At 41.6% G+C, this 19,150-nt stretch overlaps 1 protein-coding gene across 1 annotated transcript in view; it reads left to right on the forward strand.

The window, feature by feature from the left end:
- KIAA0753 (KIAA0753 ortholog) overlaps positions 1 to 19,150 on the forward strand; it is a 53,952-nt gene that overhangs the window by 22,357 nt on the left and 12,445 nt on the right. Inside the window, exons 7-15 of the mRNA XM_065897506.1 lie at positions 1,896 to 2,131; positions 3,374 to 3,540; positions 5,631 to 5,750; positions 6,821 to 6,910; positions 7,156 to 7,245; positions 10,447 to 10,525; positions 11,600 to 11,683; positions 14,524 to 14,709; positions 15,832 to 15,913. Coding sequence (XP_065753578.1) covers positions 1,896 to 2,131; positions 3,374 to 3,540; positions 5,631 to 5,750; positions 6,821 to 6,910; positions 7,156 to 7,245; positions 10,447 to 10,525; positions 11,600 to 11,683; positions 14,524 to 14,709; positions 15,832 to 15,913 — 1,134 coding nt within the window. The remainder of the gene's footprint in view (positions 1 to 1,895; positions 2,132 to 3,373; positions 3,541 to 5,630; positions 5,751 to 6,820; positions 6,911 to 7,155; positions 7,246 to 10,446; positions 10,526 to 11,599; positions 11,684 to 14,523; positions 14,710 to 15,831; positions 15,914 to 19,150) is intronic.

Here is a 19,150-nt window from a genome sequence, read left to right on the forward strand (position 1 = left end):
TAAGCGTGAGGGTTCCTCTAGGCTGAGTCTGTGCCCAGGAGTGAAACTGCTGGGTGACAGTGTGGGTGAGTCTTCAAGTAGCTGTGCCAGTTTACTCCTGCACTAGTAGCTTGTGAGAGTACTTGTTTTTCTACATTCTTGTTTATACGTGGTATTGTCACACTAAAAATTTCCCCCTAATCCGATGGGTGTGAAATGGTACCTCATTGTCTTAATTTCAGTGTTTCTGATTAGTGATGATCATCTTTTCATGCTTTTATTGACGGTTCAGATTTTCTCTCTAAATTGGCGTTTTCTATCTTTTGCCTGTTTCTCTGTTGGATTGTTTGGTTTTTTTACAGATTCATAGGCGTTCTTTACATATTCTGTATATTAAGCTTATATTAGTTATATGCATTACAGAGATGTACTTCCAGCCTCTGGCTTGTCTGTGACTTTATGGTGTCTTTTTGTCAAAAGGAAGTTGTAGTTTCATGTAATTAAGTTTAAATATGTTAACATTATTTGACTTTAAGAAAGCCTTTTCTGCCCTGATGTCATAATCATATTCTCCTATATTTTCTTCTAAAATCTTTAAAGTTTTCCTTTCACATTTAGGTCTTTATTCCATTTATAATATAAGCGTTCAGTTTGAGGCAAGGATCCTCACGCTGGACAGTTAAATTTTTATTTTGTTACCTGTGGATACTAATAATTTCAGCACTATTTATTGAACAATCCAGTTCATATTCACTGATTTGTCATACTGCCTTTGTCATATCCATCCTGCTTCATTGGTTTCTGCCTCTTCCTGTATCACTCCCACACTGCCTTAAGTATTACAGCTTTATCACGAACACTTTATCTCTGGGAAAATAAGACTCCCACCCCTGCCCTATTCCTCACTTTTTTGTTCTTCAGAATTATTTGGGCTATCTTGGGATTTTACACTTCATAAGAATTTTAGCATTAACCTGTTTAGATCCCCAGAGAAATCTGTTGGGATTTTAATTGAACTTGCATTTGAAATTGTAGGTCACTTTGGGGAGAATTGACAGCTTTACAGTATTTTTTCATTCATGAATACAGTTAATCCAAATTTTCTTTCATGTCCTTTAAAATACCTTTGAATATTTTCTGTAAAAGTCTTGTACATCTTTCATTAGATTTCTTCCTTAGTGCCTTACGGTTTAGTTGCTAATGTCAATGGGGTATTTTTTCTCTTATGTTTTCTCTAATTAGTTATTTTGATGTGTGGGAATGATACTGACTTTTGTATATTTTTCTTCTTTTATCCAGAAACCTTGCTGAACTCTGTTCTTAGTTGTAATTGCTTATCTGTAGATTCTCTTGGATTTTTTTTCTATGTAGGAAATATCTCATCTTCAAATAAAGACAGTTTTACTTTCTTTTCCACTGCAGGTTGTATGTCATGTATGGAGTTCAGACTTTATTCTCTATCAGATTAGGAGCCATTGAAGGTTTTGAGAAGTGATATTTAAATATTTACATTGAAAAAAATAATTATGGTAGCCCGGAGAAGGGAGAAGGTGTGGTTGAAGATAAAGAAGGCGTCAGTTAGAAGATGCCATTGTTACAGTCACAGGATATTATTGCAAGCCTGACCTTGGGTGGTGGCCGAAGGGAAGGAAGGACAAGACATACTTAAGAATTGGGATCTGAGGGACCGGGTGAGTAAGTAAATGTGGGAGGTGAGATTCAGGGAGTCAGCCATGGCACTTAGGTTTCTGCTTGTAGAACTGCAGTAGGAGTCATAGGATTAGGAGCAACTTGGACAGCAAAACACCTCAGTTTTTAACAGGGTATTATTGTGAGCTTATCTGTCTCTAGATAATCACTCTCACTTGATTTGAACAGCATTTCCCTCAATTTGTCCTTCTGAAATCTCCATGTAGATAAGTATCAACCTGATAAGGAGCTTCCGATGACCCAGAGGTTGGAAAACGAGCTTGATGTATTAGATGCGGATATCCTTTCGGAAGAAGCTCCATCTGTTGTAGACCAAAATGCGAACTTCAAAGAAGAGGCATTAGCCCTGGCAAAAACAAGAGCAGGGAAAAAGAAGCTTGTGACTGAGAATGTGCCACCCTTTAGGAAGAAAGATACTCTGGCACCGGCAAGACTACAGCAAGTATGAAATCACTCCTTTCTTCTGGCCCATTTGTATTAATCTGACATTGTCCAAGGTCACACAGGCTGGTAAGAGGTGGAGCTAGGATTTGAGTTCTCAGGCCTTTGAATGCCAGAGCCCTTGAGTCAAACTATCTAAACTAAGCTTAGCTCCAGGTCATTTTTATCTTTTAACAAAAAACAACAAGTTTTAATACTGTTACTAAGGGCAGGGCATTCTTTCTTGTCCTGGTTTAGTAAGAACCTAACTGTTTTGATACCAAGGTCTTCACTGGGTAGGTTATTTCTGCTTCTGATTTGGAAGTGTGAAATTTGAGGGGATTAAGATTTCCTGCTAAAGATAAATATCAAAAAATATTTGATATTGAAAGGCATCTTAGGGTGAGTACTTTCTAATATGGCTTTGGGAGCCAGCTGGCTTGAAAGTACATTATATTTTAAGCTTCTATCTAAAAGTTAACTTAAGGCCCTACCAGTGGAGAACTGGCCACAAGACCACCTCCTAGTCTAAATACCCTTAATGTACTTACTTCCATCTGATGGGTTGTCCAGAGGCTTATGTAGCAAACCTGCATATTGTCAGGTGACCCCAGAAAAAGGATATTGGCAATTATCACCTGTTACTGATAGATCATGGATTAAGATCGTCTTTATTCCTTTTCAGACAAACTCTTAAGGGGGGGTCGTTGGGAAATCAGGATTCAGCCTGTGTAAATTCAGCCTGGTGCTCTCCTCCGAGGCAGCCTCATCCTCTACAGTGTTTTACTGTAGCCATTCTGTTTAGATGGCGTGTGCCTTTCTGCCTTCACCGTCGTGCTCCTCCTCCATTAGCCCTTTTAATCTTCTAGAAATTCGTGAACACATTAGCTCCCATTTTACAGATGGGAAGCCTAAGACTCAGAGATGCATTTTAACCAAGAATGTTTTACAATTTACCTCTTTGGTTTAGTTAGGAAAAATTATTTAAAAATATAAATATATATTTATATATATATTTATATAAATATAAAGACGGCCAAGCCAGGGATTCCAGTTTTATGCCTCCACCCCTCTCCCCACAACCAAAGTTATTTCAGTGTAATTTGTACCCTCCCCAAATTTCTGCTACAGTGCTTTCCACTTAGGTTTTTGCTGAATGGGTGTATGAACATCATAGGGCCATTTGAAGCTTCAGGAAGCCAGAGGTTACAGCCAGTTTCTTTGATATCTGTTTGGCTTTATAATTCATAGTTATCTCTTGCAGGGACTTCACAAAGCTGAAAAAAGTAGACCACCCCAATCTTACGGCAAAAGCAGGTTACAACGGACAACAGTCTCCTCCAGGTTAAAAATGAACCAGCAGCCTGTGAAGGACCATAAGGCTCCTTGGATACCTCCAAACCCCACATCCCCACTGGCATCTCCTAAACGGTATGTAAAAATTCACGGAACCATTTGGGTGTTTGACTTTATTTTCCTCCACAGATCAAAGGTGACCTACTCCTTAGAGCAAATAAAGCAGCATCCTTAGTTCCCATTAAGGAGAAAAGCTTATTTGGATGAGTAATATATACATGAGACATTTTTTGCTAGAAGCCTATCGGTTCCTCTTTCCTACCTGGCTATGGGTAGAGTAACTCCCACGGGTCACCCCAATACCCTGTGGACATGTTCACCGTATGGAGGATCATGGGCTGCCCTTCACTTGTCTCTTCACCCAGTGGATCCTAGTTACTTGAGGCCAGGAACTGTGCCTTCCTTATATCTGTATGTACAGTGCCTGATGTAGTAAATCTTAGTAGACATCTAGTAAATCTTTGCTGAATGAATGAATATTTAAAAATAATTCCTATTCCAAGTCAAGACAATATGGATTATAAAACCATGCAAATCTCATAGACGCTGTCCTGACCGCAGGGGACAGTTAGGATAATGCTGATATTACTGCCTTGTCACCCTCACTCATAGCACATGGAGAATGAGGACCCGTCATTCCACGGAGCTGGGGAGAAGGCATTGTCCTTCAGGGGCTGCAGAGTCCAGTTAGGTGGAAGTAGTCTTTGGGGAATTGGTTAAAAGTGAAGGGGAGGACTTCCCTGGTGGCGCAGTGGTGAAGAATCCGCCTGCCAATGCAGGGGACACGGGTTCGAGCCCTGGTCAGGGAAGATCCCACATGCCGCGGAACAACTAAGCCTATGTGCCACAACTACTGAAGCCTGCACTCTAGAGCCTGCGAGCCACAACTACTGAGCCCATGCGCCACAACTACTGAAGCCCACACGCCTAGAGCCCTGCTCCGCAACAAGAGAAGCCACCTCAGCAAGAAGCCTGCGCACTGCAATGAAGAGTAGCCCCCACTTGCCACAACTAGAGCAAGCCCGTGCGCAGCAACGAAGACCCAATGCAGCCAAAAGTAAATAAATAAATTTATAGAATATATATATATATATATATATATAGAAAAAAAAATTAAAAGTGAAGGGGAGCATGTATACCGTGGGACAGTGGTTCTCAAAAGCACAATGGAAAGGGCCAGGAGGTAGGACAGTAAAAGGAAGGCAGCCAAAAGTAGTAATGGGGGGAGGAGAACAAGTGAGAAGATAGGTGACTTGAAGGGTTCAGCTTTTAAGAGGCGGGCAGGAGACACGGTGAGAAGCCTGGTGGGATGGAGTCCCCAAAGACTCTGAATGACTGTGAATGGATGGTTATGCTTATTCCTCGACTCTCACTTTAAAGCTGAAGAAACAGTGTCCAGCGAATCTAATGTCTTGCTCATATAGCAGAGCTAGGACTAAAATCAGGTCTTCTGATTTCACAGTGTATGTGCTTTTTTGCTTTTATTTCTCTGCTCTAAATTCTGTGTTTTTGGGGGATTCCCTGGCAGTCCAGTGGTTAGGACTCCGTGCTTCCACTGCAGGGGGCATGGGTTCGATCCCCGGTTGGGGAACTAGGATCTCGCCTGCCACCCAACGTGGCCAAAAAAAAAAAATCTGTATTTTTATATATGTGTTAGTATAGAGATGTGAATTCAGTTGTAAGCTCATAAAAACAGCAGTTGGTTGGAGTTTATATTGCAAACCAAATATACAGTGGACTGTCTTCTAGAGTGTATGTATGGTCGGTGGGGGAGGGGAGGGCATAAGGCTTACAGGCTCAAAGTGCTGTATTAGGCCTTATAAAGGCACAGAGTTGCTATGTAACATGGAATGTAATCAGTGACCCAAATCTATATATTAAAATAGGGTTCTGTTGAGGTTCACCCATTATTCTGTAATGGACAGTTGTTTTTTCATTTAAAATAGTGATTGCTTCTATGAAGCAAAGGAGGACTTCTCTCCTTTGACACTGAGCCTGAACCCTGGAGGATCTCACTCTGCTTTACATTCAGTTTCCAATTCAGAGCCCCATCCTGTAGATCACCATTAATTTAACGCTCTTGTCTTCTCTGAGCTGGCACCTTTTATGAGTCATGGGATGTGGAGTGAATGATTACAAAGGCATAGTTTTCCATTTTTTTGCAGTGCTGCCTGGCTAAAGGTGAAATCTAGCCCCAAAGATGCCGCAAAAGAACAGTCTCTCCAGAAAGAAGATACTCAAGAGGAAAGTCATTTGAGAGGTGCTGTTGAGCACGAAGCAGTCAGGTTTGTGCTGGCGTTCGTCAAGTCTTTGAAAAGTAAAGGCCCCCTTTCACGAGGACTCTAAAGCAACCTCTTCTCTTTCCCATGTATAAAGTTGGCTATTTAAAATGGAAATCACTAAACTTTTCTGTCAAAGTATGCAGCTCAGACAGTGAACCCCTTTTTTATTCCTTGTCTAATTCATTCAAAAATTACGTATGTGTCAGTTGTCTACCAATTGCTTGTTTTGTGTATGTATATGGTACAGTTGTGAGCTCTCTGGAGACTTTTAAAAAGGGGGGCAAAAAGGACAGAATCCCAGCCGCTACTTAGTAGAGAGGACATATCACTGACTATAATTTAAGGTAGAACATCGTTTGTCCCCTGAGAACTGAAGAGTTAAGAGCTGAGAGAGTTCAGAAGGGGGACAGGACACCTCTGCAGAGATCTGTGCTTTGTGGAGGGAGATGGAAAATCAATTAGGACTTAAAGAATAGGCTTTAAATAGGGGGTGATGAGGTGAGGCCATTCCATGACAAGAGAGCAGTGAAAACAGGTTGCTCTGCATTCATTTGGCTGGAATTGTTCTTGCAATTATAGGGAAGCCAAAGTGAAAGTGGACCACTAGATAATTTGATACTATTCACGTACGCTAAACTAAAAGCATCAAGCCCTAACACATACAATAAGGTTGTTCCGAGTTAGCTTTTCCTTTCTGTTTTTATTTGACTTTGCTCTGCCTTTAGGGCTCTCCTGGGAGCCCATTTCTTTGAGCTGGAAGATACAGGAACAGCTTTGTTTTACAGCTGAGCAAGAAGTCCTAATTTCAGCAATGGCTAGTTTTCTCGAGAATATTCGTGGGTATTTTTTTTGTGGCTCTGCACACTCACCAGGAGTGCTCTTGCAGGTGAATGTCTTTTTACATGAAACGCTACACGGAGAGCTTTACTGGCCCAGAGGCTGCGTTACCTCCTGAGTCTTTAATGGAGCCAGGATTGGTGCTCTGGGGGATCCTGACTCCTGGTCTCTTTATGTGGTAATGATACCTGCAGGTCAAGGCAGAATTGGTCTGAGTCTTTTGTACTGTCTGCTAGACTCACTTGGCTTGATGCTGAAACTTCCAAAAGATTAAAGGAATTAGAAGAATTAAAAGTCGAAGAAATGGACAAAATGCAAAAACAGAGGTAACTGTATGTTTCTGAGGTAGAGAAAAACCAAAGCAGCAGGGCTGTTCTACATCATCTAGTCGTTTTCACAACTAGTTGAGATTGTTTAGTGGTGTAGTCACCCTTCTCATGTTTACTGACCATCTGCCTGCTTAAAGTACTTCGAAGTCACCTAAGAAGCCAACAGTGGAGCCCAGACTGGAGCCCCAGGGAGTCCTGGCTGGTTTGAGGAGAGTTAGGGTGACTCTGATACCATCCTCTAGGCTCAATTGGTTTGATGCTGAAACTTCCAGAAGAACAAAGGAATTGAATGAACTCAAAACTGAAGAAACGGATAGACTTCAAAAACTGAGGTATGGGACTTTTCTGGTGGCGCAGTGGTTAAGAATCCTCCTGCCAATGCAGGGGACACGGGTTCGAGCCCTGGTCTGGGAAGATCCCACATGCTGCGGAGCAACTAAGCCCGTGCGCCACAACTACTGAGCCTGTGCTCTAGAGCCTGCGAGCCACAACTACTGAAGCCTGTGCGCCTAGAGCCCGTTCTCTGCAACAAGAGAAGCCACCACAATGAGAAGCCCATCCACCGCAATGAAGAGTAGCCCCTGCTCGCCGCAACTAGAGAAAACCCACGCGCAGCAACAAAGACCCAACACAGCCATAAATAAATAAATAGATTGATTAATTAATTAATAGGGGGAAAAAAGCTGAGGTATGTGTTTGCTTCTGAGGAAGGACAGTGAATGCTTGCCTATTCTAATTGGTCTAGATAGTTTCACCACCAAGCTGGACCATTTGGGCCTAAGCTCACTAAATGAATGAATGAATGAATATCTGCATGCCTACGTGTATTTTACACAGTATTTTTGCTAGGAATTGTTTCTTTTGTGTGGAGTTTGAATGATATGATATCTCTAGTTTCGGAGGAGTTTAATCTGAAAGATCAGTATTACATCTATTTGTTTGTACTGCACTCAGAGGTGCTTTTCTCCCGGCTTGGTAGGGTAGGAGGTTGACATGCAGTCTGCTCTTGTGAGTGGCTGTGTGGATACTTCTGCTTCACGTGTTAGCTTGAGTGCAGCCTAAGGTTTTTGAATGAGTTTGCTTTTCCCATTTGCCCCCAAGAGTGTTACCACCTCACTACGGGCACGAGGAAGTTCATGAGAAGGTTTAGTTGATACTGCTGCAGTTGGTTCATTGTTCTGGCTCTGACAATGATTCACCCTGAAGTCACACGAACAGAATTCTCGTCGACACAGCTGCGCATGCTGTCACTGGTCATGATAGAACATCCACTCCCAGGCTGGAAGGGCTGTGGCTCTTGCTGTAGAGGGTGAGCGCTGTGAACCACCACCCCAAACCAAGAGATAGGTCGGCACCCCTGCTCTCAAACTCCCTGTGAGTCCCTCTTCAGAGTTCACCACTGTCCTCATTCCTGTGTTAATCTTTTCATTACCCTTATTCATCAATCTGTTACATAAGTGTGTATCGCTAGCCATATATTGTTCATCCTGACAGCTGAGAAGCAAGCCCAAACCTAGCTGAACAAGGAAAAGGCCATGCTGCTGGTAGTAGATGAAGATTCCCAGGGAAAGTAGGCTGTACAGAGTCCATCCTGCACTTCCCTAGGAGTTTTCAGGTGCCCACCCTGGGAAGTTAATGGGCAAGGTCATGAATGAGTCCTTGCAAATGTAGGGCTTACCCCATTTGGGGCATCTGGAAGTGAACCAAGTGCAGTGGACTTCTGGAAGAAGCCTGGTCAGGGGGACAGCGGGCTGCCTTGCATAGTTTTCTGTTTGATTGCCAAGAAGTATTCTATTGCATGACTGTCCCACAGTCTGTTTATCCACCCTCCTGTGAATTAACCTTTGGGGTATTTTCCATTTTTAGTTAGTATGGGAGTTACTTTCTAGTTTTTCCACATCCTAGCTGACATTTGGTAGTGTCTGGGGTTTTTTGTTTTATTGTTTTTTAATTTTAGCCATTCTGGTGAGAGTGTGGTGGTATCTTGTTGGGATTTTAATTTGTATTTTCTTGAAGCCTAATGATGATGAGCATCTGTTTTAGTGCTTATTGTCATGTGTCTATTCACGTCTTTTGCCCATTTTTTATCATTTTTTTAATTATTGATTTTTAAGAGTTTTAAAATGTATTTTCTGGATCTGAGGCCCTTTTCAGAATATGTGCAGCAGCTACTCCCTCACAACACTGTGGCTTGCCTATATATTTTCTTAATGGGGTCTTTTGAAGACTAGAAGTTTTAAATTTTGATTAAGATCAGCTTATCAATTTTTTCATTTTACAGTCTCTTTTGTGAAACAAGTAATCATTGCCAATGCTGACATCTCAAAGATAGTCTGTGTTTTCTTCTAAATGCTTTATAGTTTTAGGTTTTATTTTTATGTCTGCAATCCATTTTTTATTAATTTCTGTGCATGAGATGAGATGCTGACCCAAGTTCATTGTTTTCCTTATGGATATCTGGCTATTCTAGCACCATCTGATGGAAGGATTATTGACCTTGAGCTTTACTCTAGGGTCATCTGGGTGGACTGTTGGCTAAGGACCCTCATGTGGGTCTTTAGGTCTTTCCTTTGGGGTAGGTCAGACTATCCAGAGATGAGTCTTTTGATCTTCTGCCTGGAAGGTGAGGACCTGATGCCAGTGTCCTAGGAGCTGAGCTGGGCAGGAGGGTGGTGAGTCTTACCACTCGGCATTCAGCTCACGTACGTGAACTCCCTCTTTTCAGTAGGGCACCTCCTGTCTCAATGTAATTGGCGTCCCCTAGTCAAGAGGTCCCTCCAGAGAGTGAGCAACCAGACTTCCCTCAGAGCTGGAGAGAGGCAGTGGTCCAGTTGTGCGAAGGAGGGAAAGGGACCGCGGTCGGGATCTAACTTCTCAAACGTCATTTGACTCTTGTCTTTTACAGTTAAGCCACCTCCTCCCAGCTCACCCCCAGGCCTAGGCATACCTGGTGCTACCAGTCTTAGGCCTCTTTAAGTCAGCAGTACAAATTGTGTAAGTTCTCAGGTTTCCCCATTATGACCCTAGAATTCAGCTTTCTCAGGCCAGTAAGTTACTTGCCACTTTTGTCCTTCTGCTTCCAGCACCATTTTCCCCCCTTGTCTTTGTGAGTTTATGTCTAATTCTGTTATTGTCGGGCTTGGAAGGGAACAAAATTGGTTTCATTTGTTGAGTCTTCTGCCCTCTTTAGTTGTTTCAAGGCAGCCATTATTCTTTCAAAATGGATTCAGAGCCTAATTATACTTCTTCAGATGTTATCTCAGCCCTTGTCCTCAAAGTTAGGTTCACGACCAGCATTACTGCATCACCTGAAAGCTTGTTGGAAATGCAGACTCTCAGGCCTCCCTCAGACCAAGTGAGTCAGAATCTGCAGTTAACCGGATCCCCGGGGGTTTCATACGGCCGTGACAATTAGCGAGGCCCCACGGTTTTTATAACCATTCGGTCTCCCTTCGCCTGGGGTGGTAAATAAATATGCACAAGAGGGTATTTTCTTGCTTTTGATTTTAATTTTCAGTTTTATTTCTAAATAGTGTTTCTGCCACCCAATTAGCGGATAAGGTAGAGAAGGCAGTTCTGGAGCGTTTGAAGCCTCTCCTGGTCAAGGCCCAGGTAATCTAGTTCATCCCGTGTGCTTGCCTTTTGGAAGTTTCAAATAAAAAGAGTTGCTCCAGAGGTCACACTGAGCCTTTGACCTTGAGCTTTACTCTAGGGTCAGGGCTGAGTGTCTGGCAGCTGGAAGCTGCGGTGCTGCTCCATGCTTCATAGCCTGTGTGCAGCGCTGCTGGGGCCCCTTTGGGGCACCCACATTGTTGATGTGTCTTCCATTGTGAGGAAGGGAACAAGATGGGGGAAGAGAAAGTGCCACTTTTGAGAAAGGTGAGATTTTAGTTTGGGGAATGAGTTTCCATTGCAATTTATGTTCTTAATCAAATGGAGCTATTGGTGGTGTTAGTGTTCCGTTCACTGCTTCCACTCTAATCCCATCACTGCTCTTTCACCTCAGTGATTTGGAATGATTTGCTCTATTTTTCCCAAGGAGAGAGATGTTAGGACAGCTTTCTGTGCACAAACCGGTACTTTCTTCAAGATGAAATTGCATAGAACCTCACCAGTAGGTTGTGCCATCCTCCTATGAGCGGTGAGCTGAAGGCTACGGCCAGACCCTCTAGATCCACCCTGTAAATGGAAATAATCTTGTTTATGTGAATAGATGAGGCCACAGAAGAGCACTAGAATCTTAAATAGAATGAAGGACATTCTGGGACCCTGAACAGACCACTGAACTTCTGTATCTCTTGGTCTAAGAAATGTTAAATCATTTTTAGAGTCCGTGGAAATCTCAGGACTGTAGAACTGGGAGGGTTCTTAGTGGCCAAACCGTCCAACCTCCTTATGTTATCAGTGAGGAAACTGTGAACAGAGAAGTTGAGTAATTGCACAAAAACACACAGCTACTCTGACAGTGTTTACAAAGTTGAGGGAAGACAAGGGGCAGAAAGCCAGGATCAGCACATGGCATTTATTTTCATGAAGACAGAGTGCTTTGAATTCCCGCAAAAAGCCTGATATAGCTAAAGCTGATGAACAGTTCCACACAGAAGTTATTCTGGGAGCAAAATCCATTTGTACTAATATGGGTTGTAAATGTTCATCATTCATGAGCCTGCTTGTCTGTTTTAATAGAGAGTCAATTCTTCTGTGGAAGCAGATACTCGTTTGAAGGATCGACTGTCAGTGATCGCAGCAACAGCCCAGCCTGCGGAGAAGGTGTGTGTTGTGTGGGGCCGGCATTCTGGCCTGACACTGGTATTATTGCATGATAATGTCCTCGGTTGTAAGGAAAACTGATAGGCGGATTACCCTGCAAACACTAGACTATCCCACTCCAGAGGGTGGAGGTTGTTTTTCATATTTGGCATATTCATTCTTACAGTGTATATTTAGCATTATGACTTAGATGAGCCTTGCAGACAGCTCACAGAAATCTCTAGAGCCACAGGTTTTTGTCGGCGGCTTTTTCCTTTCCTCCTGATGACAGAATGTGGGTAGACTGCGTGACCCTGAATGTTGATGGCCTGCGGCAGAAGAATGGCTGCCCTCATTTCCTCTGATTCAGCCTACTTTTGCTCATTACTGGCCTAATTTCCTTTATACTGAGGGCCTAATACTTCTTGTTAGGCAAGCATGTTTTGAGTGCCTAATAATGACAGTACCTGGCCTGGCAGAGAGAAGAGGTGGCTCAGGAGCAAATGATAGCATTTGAGAAGAATGGAAACATATCTTGTGGTTGGCCACCCTTGTGCTCTTCCTCCGGAGGACTTGTGTTCAGCATCTGTGGGAATGTTCCCACCCTGCCTAGGTGTGGGGAGGGGGAGGTGCAGGCTGCCTCTAGTGGGTCTTTGTGGAGGTTGGAAAGAAGTTACTGCTTTACATGCTCAAAGCAAGTAAAGGGCAGAGCAAGGGTGAAGGCCTCAGAGTTAGAAGGAAGTTGGAATGAAGTTCCACCAGCCCAACCTTAGGAACGGGAAGAAAGGAGATTTTGAGAATGTATCCCTGTTCTAATTTACTAAGCAATAGTTTAGTTTTGGTGTATTTTCATAATTTCTGCAATTGTAATTTTATTGTACCAATATTTTGTGACAGAGTCTCACGTGAGGTGAGGCTTCTGAGACCGGAAGCTGAAAGCCTACCTCTGACTCGTACAGACTGGGCGCACTATGGCTGGATGCTTTGTGCATCAGAGCCACCAAATACCTCTTTCCCTAGCAAAAAATGAGACTAGCCGCTCATCTAGGGAGGCAGCTCCATAAGGCATATTAATATGACAGAAATATGGAGTGGCCATAAATGCTGTCAGTGAAGTAGACATGTTTGACTATTACTAGAAATGATCATTCTTACATATAAGAATCATTCTGTAGGCATTAAATGGGCTTTAATACAATTTCTTGAAATAGAAAAGTAACTCTATCCAGTATTCGGTATTCTGGGCTGCTGTTACACATCAGCATCACTGCACAGAATTCCCCAGGCAGCACCGTCAACAGTCAGTTTTTATAAATACCTGAATAAAAACCAACTCATTGACGTTGGCATGATGAAGTAAAAAGAGTTATTTTGCTGTGTTAACTTATAAAAGGGCTGTGGGACCTTGAACACATATTCCCAGAGTTCTCATTTCTCAAATGGAGAAGACGTTTGCTGCGCTTTGCAGGTAAACTGAAGCTCTCGGTAGTTTTACTTGCAGACAAGATGATCCCTGATATCAGGAAAAAGGTTTTGGAAGGGTGCCATCATAACATGTTTGTCTCCTGCTGCTGCTGTTGTCATTAACTGAACTTGTATGTGAAATACATTTTTCCAAAGTGTTTTTTTAATTAAAAGTTGTATATGCACATGGCTAAAAATGCAAACGATTCAGAAAAAGTTTAATGTAAAAAGTAAAAGCCCCCCACAAACGGATACCATATGCTCTTCTGTATCCAGCTTCTTTCTTTATATTTTGGTGATCTTTCCATACCAGCATATTGGGACCTTATCTCTCATCTCGTAGTATTCTTGATATTCAATTCTTTAAATATTAAGAATGAAAATACAAATAAACACATCTTAACCAGACCTGTATTATTGGTTTAGTTGTCTCTAGATTTTTTTGTTAATTTTATTGTATTGGTTATTCAACTGATATTCATTTCTTTAACTTTGGTTAAGGTTGAGCATTTCTTTATATCTTGATTGGCCATTAATATATTTTCTTCTGTGAACCGTTAATTTAAGAATTACTATGGCGGTAACTGTTCTTCGTGCCAACCACTATTGTAAGTGTTGCAGTGTGCAAATGCTCATGTAATCCTTACAACTCTGAAATATAGGATTATTATTTCTATGTTACAGACCAGAAGGTTGAGGCCCAGAGAGGTTAAGTAAACTTGCCCACACTTGGAGGCATACCAGTAGGCAGAACCAAGATTTAGTCCCAGGAATGTCTCATTCCAGAGCCTGATAATGATTATTCCCCCAGCAGACATTCTTTGTAAAAGCCTCTTTCAGAGCAGATTATAGACATATATTGGAATCAAAAGAAATAACAACACATATAAAAATGCTTTGCAAGCTGTAAAGTGAATGTAAAGAATACAAGGTCAAGAAAGGCTGGTAAAAGCTCTTCCAGGTTACAGGTAGAAAGTCTCAAGCAAAGACAAGAATCATGAACTTTTGTGATGTCATGAACAGATGTTTTTACAAAGCACTGAACCAAAAAAATACTGTAGGTATGTCCTCTGTAGTATGTGACATGTGAAGTATTGGACATTCTTCTGAGTATAGCACAAGGAATATATTTGCTTTACCAACTGGCAAAACAGGTAATAAAGATAATTCCCATGGACAGTAATGGTACTCCTCCGTTGATGTTACTGTTTAAATGACTGTGGTAGAAATTGTACTGATGTGACTGCTCTTGACGTTTACTGACTTAGGAGAGGTTAGATTTCGTGTAGAAACTGCGTGTCGGATCGCTGCGTGGTTGCTTTATCATGATTAGCATTAATCTCTAAGATCTCTGTTATTTTTGTATTGCCTTTCCATCCCCTTCCCTTGTTTTGCAGGCTACAGCTACTGATTGTAAATCCAGTAGCATTCATCAGCTGGATGATTTTTTGGAAGATGCCGCTCACGAGCTCTGGGCTGTGACTCACTCTAAGATCTCGGAGCCTGAGGCCTTAGCCACCTGGGGGGACAGCAAGGATAGCCCATGTCTGGAGGCCATGATGCTCCGCATGGAGGAAATGGAGGTAAGGCTGGGACTGCCAGCTCTGGTCAGCGGCTGGCTGCTGACTTCTGCCGAGCGCCGCTTCTCCTCATGGCTCTGTAGCTTAGAACTTCAGAGTCACCTGGTCCTGAGTTTAAATCCCAGCTCGACTGCCAGCCCAGTGTACGGCCTTGGTAAAGTCCTGTACCCTCTCTAATAAGTAGGGTGCTTTTAAGGACAAAATGAGGTATGAAGTATCAGCTCCCTGCCTGACACATAACTCATGGTTGGTATGGGATACGAAAGACACTGGACCGGAGCCCAGGCCCACAGATGCGACCAACAACTTAACTTCTTCATCCCTCAGCTTGTAAATGCTGTTCAGTTGCCTCTTCTGCTCTGCTAGCATGTGATCCTGGCAAATCACAGTTAACTTTACCTTCTCTAATTCCCATGATACTACTTTAGAACGCTTTTCTCAGAGAATTTTAGACCTCAGACATTACTCAAGCCAACCCCTGGATTGTTCTGAGCAGGAAATTGAGACCCAATAAGGGAGTAAGTGACGTGGCCAAGGTCACACAAAAATTCCCACCAGAGGTGGGCTGAGAATCCAGGTCTCCTGACTCCTAGTTCAGCATTTTCTTTTTAACTCCACCATGATGAAATCTCATTTTGGCTTTGCTGCTAAACAGAAACATTATAGGGAAGGCAACTTTTAGTTGGTTTTTGAAAATTTTTAAATGTGTAGTTTATCCTGGTCTTGTAACTGATTTCCCCTCGTTAACTGTCTAGGCCTGAAGGGTCCAAAATGGTAGTCTGTAGCCACAGATGGCCATTTAATGTAAATTAATTAAGATTAAATACATTACTCACATTTCAAGTGGTCAATAGTTAGTAGCCGATATATTGGACATGGCAAAAATAGAACATTTCCATCATCACTTCAAGTTCTAGTGGGCAGTGCTGGTCTAGATTAGATTAATTGCTTCGTTTTCTTTTACATTTCATCTCATGAACTAATCACTTCCTGGCCCTGGGAGATGCCTGTTTCTGGCAACGTGTCTATAGGAAATGTCTGCTGTACTAGTCTCTGGTTTGTAATGAAACTAATTTTCTTCCTCATAAATTATACTTGTTTGTTTTGTTTTTTTTTTTTTTAAAGAAATACCAGGAGACGGTTCGCCAAAGATATAATAAAATTGTATTTACTGATCCTCATCTTTGGATGCAGGAAGAAAAAAATGGTGAGTGTTTCCCCACTTTTTCCCTCGACATTGTATTCTGAAAAATTTCAAACATACAGAAAAGTTGAAAAAATTCTGCAGTGGACACCCATGTACGCATCTTCTAGATTCTACAATTAAAATGTTGCTGTGTTTGCTTTATCATCTGTCTGCTTATCCTCTGTGCATCCATCAATCCATCTTATTTTTGGATGCATTTCAGAGTAATTTGAAGACATCAGTACATCTTACCTGAAATATTTCAACATTTGTTATCACTAACTAGGGCTTAATATTTATTTATGGCTCTTTTTCCTTTTGAGATAAAATTCACATATAATAAAATGCACAGATCTTAACTTATTAAGTGTTAACTTATTAAGTGTTATTTGATGGGTTTCGACAGACGGGCATACCTTTGTTACCCAACACTTCTCTCAAAACAGAGCTTCTCATCACTGCGGAGAGTTCCCCTATGCTCCTTCCCTGTCAGTTCCCCACCACCCAGGCAACCACTGTGCTTTTTTTTTTTAACTATAGATTAGTTTTGCCTGTTTTAGAATTTCATATAAATGGAATCATACATGTATTTACTCTTTTGTCTAAGGCTTCTTCCATTTAGCATGATATCTTATAAATTTATCCATTACTTGTTTCCTATTGCCACAGTAACAAGTTTGTAACAAGTTAAAGCACAAATTTAGCAGTTTAAAACACATTTTTTCTCTTACAGTTCCTGGAGGTCAGAAGTTTGAAGTGAGTCTTAAAGGGCTAAAATCAAGGTGGTGGCAGGGCTGGTTCCTTCTTCCAGCTTCTAAGGCTGCCTGCAGTCCTTGGCTTGCAGCCATATTACTTCACACTGCTTCTGTTGTCACATTGCCTTCTCCTCTTCTGAGTCAAATCTTCCTCTGCCTGCTTGTTATAAGGACATGTTGATTACACTTCGGGGCCACCCCAGTGATCCAGGTTACTCTCCCCATCTCAGGATCCTTCAAGTCCCTCTTGCCATAGAGGGGACATTAACAGGTTCCAGGGAATGGAATGTGGAGCCAGTGTGCAGCCTACCACACTTCGTATCAGTGTTGATTCCTTTTTATTGCTGAGTAACATTCCATTGTATGCATGTACCACATCTAGTTTATCCATTTGCCTGTAGATCTGCATTTGGTTATTTCTAGTTTGGGGCTATTAGAAATAAGTCTACTATGGGTGTATTCATGTATAGTCTTTGTATGGACATAAGTTTTCATTTCTCTTGGATAAACACCTGAGTAGACTTGCCAGGTTATGAGATAGGTACATGTTTAACTTTATAAAAAACTGCCAAACCTTTCCCCAAAGTGGCTGTACTGTTTTACACTCCCAGCTGCATTGAGTTCCTGTTGCTAGAGATCTTTGCCAGTATTTGAATTATCAGTCTTTTTCATTGTAACCATTCTGGTGGGCCTGTAGCAATATCTCTTTATGGCTTTAATTTCATTTCCTTGGTGAATAATGATGTTTAGAACATTTTCAAGTAGTTATCAGTCATTTGTATGTCTTGCTTTGTGAAGTGTCCAAATCTTTTGTACATTTTAAGAAATTGGATTGTCTTTTTATTTTTGAGTTGTAGGAATTCTTTATGCATTGTGGGTTTGAGTTCTTTGTCATATATATGTATATATATATATATAGAGAGAGAGAGAGAGAGAGAGAGAGTTTGTTTTCAAAACAGCTTTATTGGATATAATTCACATACCATAAAATTTACCCTTTTAAAGAGTTCAGTAATTTTTAGTATATTTACAGAATTGTGCAGACGTCATTGCTAATTCCAGAACATTTTCATCACTGAAAAGAAGCCCTGCATCCAGTAGCATCACCCCTCATTCTCCCTCCCCTCATCCCAGCAGTCACTAATCTCGTCCAGCGAGTATCTGCAAACATTCTTCCCCATCTATAGCTCACCTGTTTATTTTCTCAAATGTGTTTTCTTATGAGCAGACATTTTAAATTTTGATAAAGTCTAACCTGTTCATTTTTTCTTGTATAGTTTTTGCTTTCTCTGATCTCATAAACCTTTGCCTACTCCCAAGTTGAGAAGAGAGACTTGTTTGCCTCTAGAAGCTTCATGGTTTTAGCTTTTATGTGTAGGCCTATGATCCATCTTGAATAAAAGTTTGCCTGTGGTTTGAGGTAGAGGTTCTTTTTTTTTTCCGCTAATGGATATCCACTTGTTCTTGCTCTGTTTGTTGAAAAGACTTTCACTTTTCTCTTCCACTTTAAAAAATTCATACGTATGCGTTTTGCCTGCAGTTGCTAGGCTGCGCTCAGAATTCGGGCTGGGAAGTGTTACTCAAATTCTCTCTGACACATGCTAATCAGTTATCACTTTACTCAGTGAAAGGAGGAAAATAAAATGTGGTTAAACGTTACCTCTAAAGGAATTTCAGTACTATGAGTATTAAGAGAAGTAAAGGAAATTGTGGATATAGAAGGTTTACAACAGCAGCTTATGTATATATACTTTTTTTAGAGTATGAGTTTGGGGTATTGTCTTAGGAAAAGTATTCTCCATGTCAAATTCTGACAGAAAGATGAGCCATCTAAACAAAATAACAAATTTGTTCCTTTTGTCTTCTGTAATTTTTCCAGCGCTATTCTTTGTTCATGTTGTTCTCTCTTGCCCCCAGTCCTACTCCAGCTTCCATTTTCATCCTCACATGACAGTTGAACCATTCTTCGAGGCCCGGCTCACGTGATCCTACTCGGCCGTGCTTTTCCTGGCTTTCCTAGGCTGGAACTTTGCTCCCTTCCTGTGAACTCCCGTAGACTTTCGGCATGTCCTACCCTGTTAGAGCTCTTTATCTCTCCCAAAGAAGCCACAGAATCTTTGAGGCCAGAGAGTTTTGTCATATTCAGTTGTGTCCCAACGGTACCTAGCATGGGCCTGGCACAGGGAGGACCCTTCTAATCATTGCTTAGTGAATCAGTGGGCATCTTTTCTTAAGGAGGCAGAGGAGAGGGAAATGTTGAAGGGCGACTGTTTCACTGATGGTTTGGCCAATGGCCACAGTCAGGTTGCATCATGCAGAAGACAGCCTTACCAAGGACTCGGTGTTCTCTTTTTCAAGGACAATTTAAATTGTTAGTCACTATCTCTGACCCTGCTAGAGTCTAGGTTTGCATTTAAAAGGAGCTCTGAAATGAATCTTTGGACACTTTAAATCCAGAATCATGAAATCCTCCTAAGAACCCTCTGTTTCTAATTGTTCTGAT

Source organism: Phocoena phocoena, chromosome 19 (assembly GCF_963924675.1).
Source record: "Phocoena phocoena chromosome 19, mPhoPho1.1, whole genome shotgun sequence".
In the NCBI taxonomy this organism is placed as follows: Eukaryota; Metazoa; Chordata; class Mammalia; order Artiodactyla; family Phocoenidae; genus Phocoena; species Phocoena phocoena.